Raw genomic sequence first — 14,219 nt, 5'->3', positions numbered from 1 at the left:
ACTATTGTCATCCCGGTATAATCATCAATCATTAACATGAAGTACAACTCACCATATAGTCCCTTCGTCTTCATCAATCCACATAGATCAGTGTATATCAATCCCAATGGTTTTTATGTGGAATGTTCTTTCGTCTTGAATTCTACTCGTCTCTTTTCCATGCCTGCAATGTTTACATGTGGTGCTAGTTGGTTTTGAGATCTGTGGTATTTCATTTACATCCTCCTTACTGATTCTAACAAGGTTTTCAAAGTTTATATGTCCCATTCGTCTATGCCAGAGCCAACTTTCGTCTTACTTTCCTAAGAAACAACCTTTAGCAGTCTCATCCAAAGTGTATATATCGTTCAGAGTTCTAGTTGCAGTAGCCACCAGTTGGTTAGTTTTCTCTCTTCTTATTTCACACTTTTGAGTCAAAGAGTAGCATGTGTCATTGATCACACATTCGACTTACGCTCAACAAACTATGACTCATATTTTCAATGAGAACACATCTTCTACTGTAGCATCCTTGTTTCCAAGCTTGATTGTACCTATTCCTATAACATTTGTAGATCTGTCATTTCCAAAAGACATTGTTCCATCCTTTCCTTCTTTTAAAGATATGAATTTATTCATGTATCTGATCATATGCGTTGAATAGCCACTATCAACATACCACACATTCTTCTTGCTTTGAGCTTTTAGAGCAAGAGTGCATCTTTCAGTTTTCCTTCTCCATACCTAAGCATTTTGATTTTGTTGTGATTCCCTTGGGGGAACGATTAACCTGCAATCTTTAGCCAAATGTCCAAAGTTGTTGCATTTATAACATTCTACTTCATTTCTTAATAACCAAACTTGTAATTTTGTTTGTAATCCTCCTGCAAGTTTCTAGGATAATCATTCCTGAAAGAGCTTTCAAGATTGCTTTTGTCCTACCATAGACCTAAAAATTTGCAACTTTATGTCCAAAATTTCCACATGAATAAAAAACACCAAGAAAGATATTTTGATACCTGAGATGAGGAAACCTTCTTCGTGACACTATGCTCCATGATCCTTATTGTTGATCTGGAACCTTATGCTCTTTTGGGAATCCTCTTTCCTTCTCAGTAGATCCTTTAGTAATTGTTGCATAAGTCTTTTTCCATCTCACTTTTATGTCATGGAAGAGGTTGAGCCTTTAAGAAATGTTTCTTTGTAGCCCAATCTTGTCTCGTCATTGTGCGGCCTTTGGCTTATGATGAGTTCATCTAAAGCTCTGGAGTTGTTTGCAAAATTCTGCTAAACATTTCTTCTTTTCTTTTCTTCCTTTCGTAGATAGACTATTGCTACTTCTAAATCTTCCCTTGCCTTGTTGCTTTCTTCAAGTTCTCTTCTAAGAAAATCTTCAATTTTTTTTGGATTCTTCCAATTGTACTTTAAGGCTAATAATAGCTTCCTTTGATTCTTCATTTTTATTATTGAGGTTTCTCACATGTTATTTTGTTATCTTTAATTTGGCTTCGATAGATTTGACATTTTATTTTTCAACCTTAAGATCCTTTATAACTCTAACTGCCTCTTTTTGAAATTGAATCTCATCCATCTCTTCTTCTTCTTCTTCAGGTGCTTCCTTCCTATTGTCCATAGCCATGAATAGTACTATTCATGTAATGTTTTCTTCATCACTGCCACTCTCTTCCTCAGATGAGGAGTTGTCTTATTTAGAGAAAAAAAAATTCTTAATGCCTTTGTTTTTACTTTGCTTGTTGAATCTTCTTTGACCCTTTTCTCTTTCCTAGATGTTTCATCTTCATTCTTATGAGGACATTTAGCTACGAAGTGACCAATATCACCACAGTTGAAACATATTAATGGAAGTTTACCTTTGATTTACTTGTAGCTCTTTTCAACTTTCTCACAAAGTTAGCAATTTCTTCATCTGAGTATTTTTTTTCTTCAGAATAACTGGAGCTTGGTTTTGATTCTTATTTGTCTTTCTCGGTTTTCTTGGATATTGTGAATGTTGCTTCTCGGTTAGATGGAGCATCTTGTTCTTTCCTCATTTCATATGTCATAACTATTCCATGTAGTCGGTCCATGGTGAGATTTTCCAAATCATCTCTTTCTTCTGGCACAGATACTTTAGCATCGAATCTCTCTGGAAGAGATCTTAGAACCTTTCGAACAACTACTTAATTGTTTTCCATTAGTTCTCCCAACACTTCTATAGCATTCACTATTTCATCAACACGGAAGAAAAATGATAAAATGTTCTCCTCTTCATTCATTCTCAACTACTCAAATTGTCCTCAATGTGTTATGAAACCAGCTCACAAAAAGATAGAAAAGATAGATCAACGCCTTAGAATTCAGCCTCTTCGAGGGGGCAACCTCCTTTACATTACACAAATGAATGATTCTTTGATGCTACAAATTACAAGACCTCCTTTCTATATATAGGAGTCTAAGGAGTCATAATATAATCAGAGCTGACACAACAATAATAATGTAAGGGCACAATAATAACAATAGTGGGCTTCTATGGGGCAGAATAGTAACAATATGGGGACTACATGGGTACAACAATATAATAAGGGGGCTATACTAATAACAATAAGGGGTTACACTAGTAGTATAGGGGCCTAACATGCCCCTCCTTCAAAAAGTGTTGTCCTCAACACTTGAGTAGTTCCTGATGCTTCTATAGAATAATCTTGTCCTCCCATGTGGAATCTTCAACGAGTAAGTTCTTCCACTTGACGAAATACTCTGAAATTGATTGATTTCGTAGCTTTCAGGTTCTTGTTTCTATGACTGCTCTAGGTTCCAATATGATTTTTCCTTTCTCTTCAAGTTCTGGCAATATTGTTTGAATTGGGATCTTCTGCAACTTTTGAATGAGTGGCCACACTTCTTCGTCCTTCTTCCATTCATCCCTTGCTTCATTTATCCAATTTGGTTGGATAATAGAAATAGCACAAAACAATGCTTCCACATCCTCATCCTTTCTTGAGAGTGCATCTACAACAACATCTTGCTTCCCTTTTCTATAGATGATGTCAAACTCATAACCCATTTTTTATGTTCTTCTATAGATAATATTTGTTCTAAAAAGTATTTAGGACTATCATGATCCATTTTTACCTTGAAGTGTCTTCCCATTCGGTAAGGTCGCCATTTCTTAAGTGCATGTAGTATTTTCAACATTTCCTTCTCATAAATAGCTTGCTTGAGATGTAGCAGTAAAAATACCCAATTACCTATATCAAAACATTTTTCAGTACAATGTTGATTTCCCTGTTGTTTCATTCGATTTTGCACCAACGTGGCATTATCCTTTAAAAGTTGGAGAACTTGTTGTTGATGCTTGATGTGATCTTTCACTGCTTGAACATTTTTCTTCTTGATATGTCTTTCTATCTTGAGAGTTTGAGGAGTGGTAATTTCTTCCAATGCTTTACAAGATATGATCGGATTCATTTCTTGATGCTCGATGTGATCTTTCACTTCTTGAACATTTTTCTTCTTGATATGTCCTTCTATCTTGATAATTTGAGGAGTGGTAATTCCGGCCAATGCATTACAAGATATGGTTGGATTCATTTCTTCTTTCTCGATGTGATCTTTCACTTCTTGAACCTTTTCTTTTTGATATGTCCTTCTATCTTGAGAGTTTGAGGAGTGGTAATTCTTGCCAATGTTTTACAAGATATGGTCAGATTCATTTCTTCTTTCTTTGGGGTTGGTTCCCGATGTATATACTCTTCTTTTGATGTTTCTTGATCATTTTCTTCCTCCTCTTCATAATCTATGTAAAATAATTTCTTCTCAGCACACTTATGACCTTTAATGCATTTACTATCACAATTGTAACAAAGCCCTTTTTCTCTTTTCTCTTCCAATTGTTGTGGTGTAACCCTTGGAGGTTGTGGAAGGCTAGGAGAAACAACACTTCCATTATTATAGTTGTGAGGGGTAGACTTCCTTGTTGCCATAATTTTACTTTCCACTATGTAACAAAACTCTTTTACTCTTTCCAATTGTTGTGGTGTCGCTGTAAAGAAGGTGTTGCTCTTTGTATCCTCATAATGTGTTATCATTTCCTCCGTGAAAATTGACCACGTAACAAGTTGTTTACGAGAACAAAGCCCTTTATACCATAAAAATTGATTCGGTTCTAAATATGAAGATGCAATACATACCTTTTGTAACAATGGTACACCATGTAGATCAAAATATTTCTCCATCTGAAGTATCCAATTTACCAGATCCTTGCCATCAAACTTCCTCATATCGCATTTTCTTGATTTTAGGAGCTCAATCTTGATACGACTATAACTCTGTAATTACGGTTCTTCCAGTTCTGAAATTGCGACCTGCAGTAGCCCTCTGTGTCCTCTTTCCAATGCCACCACTCTGATCCAAATTGGATTCTCCAAGGAAGAGTTATGCCAAATCTCCCAAGATGACCTGATTATATACCTTTTCATAAGAGCAAACTTGTATAAGGTGCCACGTGTCACTGTTTCAACCTTTGACTCTAAAAAATATATACAAGAAACTACAATCTGTTCTCTTTCTGTAACTTCTTACGAAATTTCAATCTGATGCTTAGAGAGAAAGTTATGACAATTTTCCCCAGGTCACTTGTTTGGAATGTAATTCAGGAGTCTGCAAAAAGACCAAATTTCTCAGATCATATCTCCGCACATGTAGCACGAAAAACTCTGAAATTCAGATCCAAGGTTCAATGCGATTTCATCTCAAATGGGTTTATTTTTCGCTTCTGAAACGTAGCACAAAAAAAAAAAAAATTAAATAAATAAATAAAATAAAATAAAAAATAAAAAATTATAGCGAAAATGCCACGATGACCTGTTTGGAGCAGCAAAACCCTAGAATCCAAAGCTCTGATACCAAATGTTATGAAACCAGCGCACAAAAAGATAGAAAAGATAGATCAACGCCTTAGAATTCAGCCTCTTCGAGGGGACAACCTCCTTTACATTACACAAATAAATGATTCTTTGATGCTACAAATGCCAACACCTCATTTCTATATATAGGAGTCTAAAGAGTCATAATATAATCAGAGCCGACATAACAATAATAATGTAAGGGCACAATAATAACAATAGTGGGATTCTATGGGACACAATAGTAACAATATGGAGACTACATGGGTACAACAATATAATAAGGGGGTTGTACTAATAACAATAAAGGGTTACACTAGTAGTATAGGGGCCTAACACGATGGGTCTGAAGCTTGGCCTCCTTTATCTTCTTGTCTCCTTCATATGTATTTTGAAGCTTGTCCCAAATTCCTTTCGTTGATTTGCAGTGCATTATTTTGACATATATGGAATCTGTCACACTAGACATAAGAGGATTCATAGCTTTAGCATTGCCTTCATATATCCTTCATATGTCATCATCAGAAGGGTAAGTTGCAAGTTGTTTGTATTCAATCAATACAGCATTCCAAACATTAAACCCTTGTGCTTGAAGATATGTCTTCATCTTTTTAGTCCAAAAAGCAGAGTTGTTTCCATTAAGTACATGATTTCTTGGCTTATTCCACTCCATGATCTCCTTCCAGTTATTAAACTACTATTGAAGGAACCAACTCTGATACCAATTGTTGGAAATAATGAGGGAGTTTAATCAATATTTCTTAGAAATTATTAACTTATTAATATTTTCAAAGCATTAGTGAATCTTCAATAGTAATTCACAACATAAATAAAAAGTAGATAGTAGACACAAGAAATTTTTAGGTGGAAAACCCCCTTGGGGTCGAAAACCACCGAATGTTTTTCAAATAAGTCATTTTAATCTTTAGCTCCAACTGGAACTATAAATAATAATAATAAAAAAAAACAAAACAAAACAAAACAAAAAAAAACCAGCTCCCTAGAACTCTAGAGAAACATTCATTCTCCTGCTCCCATTGGAAGAACGCCAAAATGCCTTGGTTTTATCAGCAGTCAACTAAAAGGATGATCCACCACCTTATCAAGCTTCAACTTTCCCTAACACCACCCTACCACCCAGAAGTGTTTTCAGGCTCCAACCTGAAGGTGACTTCAACCACCTCCCTAAAACCACCCTACCACCCTGAAAATGACAAAAATATAATACAATATCGTGGACTCTTGTACCAGGGATAATGGTACAACCTAAACCTTGTCCCAACCATAGACACTAAGACCAAATGACTCCTCAAATTCCTTGTACAATACTGCCTTTACAAAAATTTTACAAATTCTTTGACTTATACTGCTGTTAGATAACATTTGGAAGAGGCCATTATTGTTGCATCTTCACAAGGTGACAGAGATACTACAAGGTGAAGTGACAGTGACACCCTTAGACAAAACACAAACTCTTGTTGCTTATAGTCCTTAACAACTTGGAGACTCTTTCTATAGTAGACTGACTGGCAAATATGTATCTTGCATGTTTCTTTGCTAAAAGGCTAGCCACTAGGTAAGGAGAACAACATTGTTGCCTTCAGAACATAAGCATTAAACAACCATACCACTGATAATATTCTTATAATAGAGGCAGACTTTAAACCTTGTTGAACTCAAATCTTTCAGAACATACCTTAAGTTATTTCAAATATTGTAGTGATCTACCAACTCAGTGAGCTCAAGTAGACTATAATGTCGATCAGCGTAAAGTTATCAATCAAGTCGGCTTCTTGAGGCAGTGATATACATATATATAGCTTGTTTGAAGACTTGAGCCTCAAAAGACTTTGCTCTCTTTTGGAACAACATTGTTGCTTTAGTTGCAAGAAGGTTCCATTGGTATTACAAGGCTGGTACAACACAAAGTTCTTGATCTTGTTATTATTGTATCTAATGGACCCAAGTTGGACTGATAAAAGTCGACTTCAAACAGGCATTGAGACAACTCAAACATTCACTTCATCACAATAAGTCACAAGGCAATTTTGTTTGCTTGGAGACCGAATCTTGAAGACTCATACATCTGAAGTAGGTCCGAGCAATGCACATTTAGACCGCAAATATTTAGGGCTTATTCAGATAGTTGTTAGGTTACAAGATGACAATGCCAAGGGACAACCTTCAAACTTCGGTGGAAGCACCAAGATATTGTTCTCAATGATCCAAGAGCTTGGAGAACAAGTTTGGTACAAAAATTTTGTGTAGGCTCGATCCAAGTCTCATTGGTTTTCTTGCTAGCCACAGAGTTTTGTAACAAATAATATGATATCATTTTCGTTGCTCTAGAATACACTTGCAAAAACAGTGCCAACGAATCCCAGTAGAAACCAAAACAAACCAACCCTTGTCGCCACAACCAAACCCTTGTTCTGACACTATTGCACACGGCTAAAGATTTTGTTGAATGAAGATCACAGGTTTGAAGGTATGGCTTAGAAGATATGCAACATGACTCTCATTGTTCCTTAGAGATAACACAAATTATTTCCAAAACCCTCGTTGTCTCTTAAACAATAGACCTATAATTAATGCCCAATGAATCCCCAAATCAAAGTAAAACACAAAGATTAACCCTATCTTCTTATCTATCTCTTCCTGCATAAGGGTCGAATAAATTTCAGAGCTTGTTCTCCAAGGATTTCACATTTGACATGCATACGTTTGGTGGGATATCAAGGTCTCTTTTTATGGTTTTTGGAGGGATATTAGCGACAAAAGGCAGGTTATCTCCTGGTGTTGCTTGGATTGACATCAATGACAACTAGCCATCAATAGGAAACACTCATCCCTTTGTCTTCCAAGGCAAATATAGATACAAGGTGTTTCTTCAATCGCAGTTCGTACATAACATCATGTACATGTACAATTTCACCATAATCCAAACGAAATGAAACAGAACCAAAGCCCTTCACACGATAAGTAGAATATTCCTTGAAGAATGATCTTCAAATTAGTCTTTCTCTTAACCAGAGGTTTGAGAGAACTTCACGATACCCAGTGAAATGTTTAGAGGCCCCACTATCTACCAATCAGCGATAAAACAAATCCGAAGGAGAGGAACTAGAAAGAGCAGAAATAAGAAAATATTCAGATTGAGTAGTAGTTGCATTATTTCCATACCTTGAAGTCCTAGATCTCTTTTGAGGGTGGTGGCCAACTTCACAATCATCAGGAACAACTCTTCTTCTTCTATTATTGACCCTGTTGTTTTTGAAGCCACGATTTTTGTTGTACAACCTAGGAGCATTTTCATTTTCCGAACAGTGTTTAGCAAAGTGACCATACTTATGGCATTTAAAACATTCAACTTTGTCCTTTCTAAATCTTCTTTGAGAATCCCATGATGTTGATGTTGACCTTCTTGAATTAGATAGTCTTCCTCATCCTTTCCTCTTTTTGTCTTGTGTAGCAAATGCAAAGGGTTCTCCTTCTTCATGCTTTTGAATCCTCCCTCTAGAAATCATCCTGGTTTCTTCTTGAGTGCACCTGTTAACGAGCTCATAAAATATCGAGAACTTGTCATTGTTGCTCTTTTGAGGGTGTTGGCCAACTTCACAATCATCAAGAACATCTCTTCTTCTTCTATTATTGAACCTGTTGTTTTTGAAGCCACGATTTTTGTTGTACAACCTAGGAGCATTTTCATTTTCCATACAGTGTTTAGCAAAGTGACCATACTTATGGCATTTAAAACATTCAACTTTGTCCTTTCTAAATCTTCTTTGAGAATCCCCTGATGTTGGTGTTGACTTTCTTGAATTAGATAGTCTTCCTCATCCGTTCCTCTTTTTGTCGTGTGCAACAAATGCAAAGGGTTCTCCTTCTTCATGCTTTTGAATCCTCCCTCTAGAAACCATCCTGGTTTCTTCTTGAGTGCACTTGTCAATGAGCTCATAAAATATCGAGAACTTGTCATTGTTGATTATAATAATACTAAATGTTTCCCAAATTGGCGGAAGGTATCCAAGTGCAACGAGCACCAGCTCTCTATCAAACATAGGTTCTCCGACAATCAGCGATTGATTCTTGAGTTGAGATATTCTCATGAAGTATGATTGCACAGTTTCCCCCTTGTTCATTTTGATGTCCTTGAATTGATTTTCAAGGAGAGAATATGATCCAAATTGTTGACCTCGTAAATTCCAACCAGCTTATCATGGATTTCCTTGGACTTCTTCAACTTAGAAATATAAGTAAGCAAATGATCTCTTAAAGAATCAATAATGATTTTCTTTACTTTGATCTCACATTTCTTGTACTTGGCCTTGATAGCAGCAAAAGCGTTTTCCGGACACTCATCTACCTCCTATATATTCCAAGACATCATCCTCATCCAAGGTCACCTCCAACCTGATTTTTGAAACAACAAAAATTGATGAGTCATTCAGCATCTCTCCCTCCTTGAAGTATGAGGTAGACATCTTGACCAAGTTATAAGCTTTCTTCAATTCTTTCCAAAAGGGATTGCTTGCCTCTCGTCTCCTTGGATTTGTCTTCACCTCGGCTCTAACACCATGTTAATTTTCTAGTGTTCTATGCTAAACACAATCACCTATATCAATTCTTCTTCAATTTGCAATCAATTTATCCGATATAATTCAATCTTCCATCAACAATAAGCAATTGTAGATAGAACAGTAAACCAATGCAAAATAGAAGACAACCAAGAACAATAGAGACACAGTGTTTGGTAAAAGCCCAGGGGAAAACCCTATCCAAATTCTTCTTTTATTAAGTTGTCATCAAATGTTGAGCAAAGAGATACAATGTCCAAATACATCAACAAAGAGTCAAAGGTCAAAGCCTTGACTAAACAAATTTAACCAACCAATATCCAATCAAAGATGAGCCCAAAATTCAAATTTGGTCAAACTTGAATTCTGCAAAATTTGGTCAAAGTCAACAGCAGTCAATTGTGACATAACTAAACTTGGTCAACAGTCAAAGCAGCCTTCAAAAGGTTCAGCCAAACAGTCAAAGAACTTGGCATTCTTTCCTTAGTCAAACCTTATCAAAGCAGTCTCCAAAAACTCAGTCAAAGGAGAGATAAAACCTGTTGTCAAGCCTCAACAAATATGGGGTCAAATGTAGTCAAAGTCTTCAGTCACCCTTGGTCAAATAGCCCAGAAAAGTTCAATCTCTTCTTCAATCATTTCAGCGCTCCAAAACAGAGATAATTCCAAGTCAAACAAGCCCAAGTCAAAGATAGTCAAAGGCTGGTCAACATTGTCCCAACAGAAAGTCAATGCACCAATCAGGAAAATCTCCCTTCCCTTCGCACGTGTGAGCTCAGACCTCTTATTTGAGGCCTGTACAAACCAATCAAATAAAGAGAAGATGATGTGATGGAGGTGATGTCTCCAAATAATGTGACATGATGTGTATTTATATGCGGCTTATGAGGTGGTTTTTCCTTGCCCACTCCGACTTGTACTTTTGTGCACGTGGGTTTTATATTAAAAATAATATTTTTTCTTGACCAAATTATATTCTTCCAAGGGCTACTAGGGTCTTCTCCAGATGAGTAAGGCTTACCAATGGAGCGAATTTCCTACTGAGCTGCCAAATTTCAGCGATTATTACCCCCCTTAATGATGAGGCAACTCATTTCCCATCAAGGGTTGGGACACGCAAGAGTTATTTTTTCATAATGTGAAAGAGCAACATGTGCTCAAGAACCGAGTGATGGCCATAAGGGGTGAGGTAGAGCTCATGCTAGGCTTTTGTCCATGTTTTAACGTGTATGTCTTGGCCATCTTTTGCATTTTTATATTATTTCTTTTATTTTTCTTGTAACAGATTGGATTATAAAAACTTCAAAGGAATGCTTTGATAAGCTCATTGCCTACCAATAAACTAAACATTGATATTTTCTCCTCCAATATAGACCTTAAATTTACACACCAAAAACTGCAAGTGAATTCCTTGATAGAATCCATATATAGATACCAATGATTACCATTCCACCAAGTCACACTAACGTATCCTTGCTCAGACTAGAAAAACTAGGAAAAGATAAACGAGCTCAAAACCATCATTGCCATTACCAACTAAACCAAGGGAAAAGATATGTTGACTGAAGAATTCTTTATGCGATTGCATACCAAACATCAACCCAAAATGTAAATACATATATTCAAATCAGTGTAGGTTTAGCTATCCATATAGCTCCATCTAAGCTACTCAGCCCATTTTCTCCAATCACTTCTCCCCAAGAAATTGCAATGTAAATAAAAGGAACACCACAAGCGTTTTCCAAAGAATGAGGCCATCAGTTCAAATGAGTTTAAAGCTCTGTATGCAGAATATGGAACAAACCAAAACCTTTGACTGTTCAGGAAAGACATTAAGTTTCTTAGCAATTAGCAACAAAACATTTTATGCTCATTCAGGTCAACAAAGCATACGATTTTTCGAAAGCATGTTTTTCCTAAAAAAATTAATACAAAGCCTACAGACAAGAAAATGCAGTAATTAGATGTAATAATAGACAGGGCCACCGTGATGAAATATCAGGCCAAGGTTCAACAAATGTCCTGATCCAAGATAAGAAAAGTGTAACTTGATCCTTGCAAATTAAATCATAAAAATTTTGCATGGAAATATCAATAATACTTGAATGTCTCATTTTACAAGAAAATAAACAATCCTTGAGAACAACTGAAAAATGGAATACAATCAGAACGTCTGACAATGCACAACGTATAACAGGAATACACAGCAGATTTATAACTAATCAGATTACAAACCAACAAAAAAAAAATAGCTGTTTTTCTCAAAATTTACTATCGCCAGCAAGATTTTTTTGTGGCAGACAATCCCCGTTATACAGTTATAAAATTTCTGGATACCATAAATGAACATGCACTATAGATGTCCTTGAACTGTTCCTTGACAAAGAACGCAGATAGATATTCTCCCGATTGCCACCCTTTCTTGCTTTGCACTATTCTACAACTCATTACACTTTATCGCACATTCATTCACTGAAATAATAAGCTTAACTAATTTTGTTGAAGACCCCAGAGAAATTTGGAATTTTATTCAGATGTTTCAAAGCCTGTTCTGCAACTTGCCGAGTATTATAGTTACCATGACGAAAGGCATCAACTAATGCTGTATTTGTTTTAGGATCGGCAGAAATAGCACGGGCAAGATCATCAATTCGTAATATTCTTTCCACCATCCATACTGCCCGCTGACGGAGCACTTCTGTTTTGTTTTCTTGTAGAATATCTAGGATATGCTGTATAGCATCCGCTTTATCCAAAATAAAAACCCCACGTTCCACATCAACCGAATCATTGACAAGAGTACATATTGCTGCAAGAGATGATTCAACCACCAGTACATTTTCGTGATCTAGACATGCAACCAACTTAGTAACTGTTTTTGCTTCCAAAAGGCAAAAGGTATTTTTGGACGAGCAAATCCCATGATGAACTGGACAAAGACCAGTTGGCTTAGAAGGTGAGAATAGGCACCCAAACAAATTTGCACAAAGACCACCTTTGGAAACCTCCGGAATTATTGAAAGTGTTTTCGAGTATGCAGATAGATTTTCCAGTGCAACTGCTGACAATCTTTGTACTTCATCAAAACCATTTGTTTGAAGTAAATCTGTAAATAAAGACGCCAGATTATACTGCTTAGCAAGAGCAAGAACTGCTACATCATCAAGCAAAAATGTAAATCTTGCTAAGATGCCTACTAATCCCTCCAAGTAAGGTGTGCGAAAGCGGCTGCCTCTTGTTTCACCATGCTGTATCTCATCAATTTTACCCACTACTACTGGAAACGCACCTTGATCAAGAAGTGAACGAGTCAGAATAGCATCCCTTTCTGGGAGATTTGCCACCAGGCATGCAGCAGCTGCATGTTCCTCTGTTAAACCATTTGCTCCCATTATCGTTATTAAAGTACCAAGCTGGCCAGTACTTACTCGCAACCCATCTGCAAGTTCCTGGCCCATATGAGGACAGAGCCGTTGAAGCAGCTTCACAGATGCAATACGAACATCCCTTTGCGGTGCATCAATGAACTGAAGGAGGCTAACAGTAGCTCCAGCACTTTTAATGGCAGTTACAACATTGAGAACAGCTTGTGAAGAGCTTGCTAGGCCCACGAGCACTTGAAGTAGCTTTGCTTCTATCGCAGGCCCTGTATTGCTAATCAAATGCAATAAATTATGAATGATACTTTCTGAAAGTAGAGTATTGCCATCAGCATCAATTCGAGCTGATTCAAATTCAGATCCAGAGTTTACAACATTCGCTAGAGTCGTAGCTAAGACCTCCTTCAGCTTAATCGGTAAATGATTTACACCCACAGTAAAGAGATCCTTGATAAGAGGAGGAAGAATACCAGCCTCAATCAGTATTTTCCCATTCGCATCATATGAAGAAATCTGATTTAAAGCCCTCAAGCTAGCTTCCCTTGCTGGCAAACTGCCACTTCCCAGTATATTCACCAGTGTTGGAGCAGCCTTTTCTGCTACAAGCGCCTTTCCATCATTACTAAGGACCACCTCAGCAAGGTAATTTGTCATCTCCAGCTGTGTCTCTTCTGAGCCTATTCCATTTTAAAACCAAATAAGATACCATCACTATCCAGAGGCATGCTGCAAGGCATTTTTAAATGCTTACATGTAATTGGGAAAAGGGCAAAAGAACGGTGAGAAAAAAAAGGAAAGCCATCTACAGGATATAGACCATGAGAACTATATATTATAGAAAACATCAGCATGAACATGGCTAGAGAGGCCACTAACATCAAGTTTAGATCTTAATTGTGAATGTACGGCTTGTACTGAAACCTGAAATATATCTCACAATATACCTCATAATGTTGCAAAAATGCTTATAATAAAGTAAATAGAGGCTCTAAATTTTGACCCAGTGCATGTGCCGGTCTTCTTTGCTTGGTTGACACACTAACGGCAATATGTTATCAGGAGAACATAAAACAGAAGACAGCCTATTTTAGAAGTTAAATTCATCAGCCAGGACCAAGTAATCAGGAGTAAATGTTTATGTACGTACGGTGGACACTTGAAAGTTGACACTAATCAAGAGCCCTACTTATCAAGGTACTTTGTTGGACAAGAAATCAGAAGCAGCTCAAGTTTTGAATACATAGCAGAACTACTGCATCATGCATCCAATCTAAGCCTTCTAACAGTAAGGTCTGCAGTCCATCACCAACGCCATTGAAAGTTTAAGGCTTTAGAAGATTGCCTGAGGGCCTCGTTGTCAATCATAAAATCAAAGATAC

At 36.9% G+C, this 14,219-nt stretch overlaps 1 protein-coding gene across 3 annotated transcripts in view; it reads right to left on the bottom strand.

Moving 5' to 3' along the window:
• Positions 1-11,493: 11,493 nt before the first annotated feature.
• Positions 11,494-14,219, bottom strand: part of LOC149238415 (U-box domain-containing protein 44-like) — a 70,708-nt gene continuing 67,982 nt past the window's right edge. For all 3 annotated transcript variants that reach the window (XM_089373030.1, XM_089373031.1, XM_089373032.1), the window contains exon 5: positions 11,494-13,517. In XM_089373030.1, the coding sequence (XP_089229156.1) occupies positions 11,947-13,517 (1,571 nt within the window). In that variant the 3' untranslated portion in view covers positions 11,494-11,946. The remainder of the gene's footprint in view (positions 13,518-14,219) is intronic.

This window comes from Pinus tabuliformis, chromosome 8, assembly GCF_031772625.1.
Source record: "Pinus tabuliformis cultivar Carrire ecotype Pingquan chromosome 8, CPIR1, whole genome shotgun sequence".
NCBI lineage: Eukaryota > Viridiplantae > Streptophyta > Pinopsida > Pinales > Pinaceae > Pinus > Pinus tabuliformis.
This window is presented reverse-complemented; position numbering and strand designations above follow the sequence as displayed.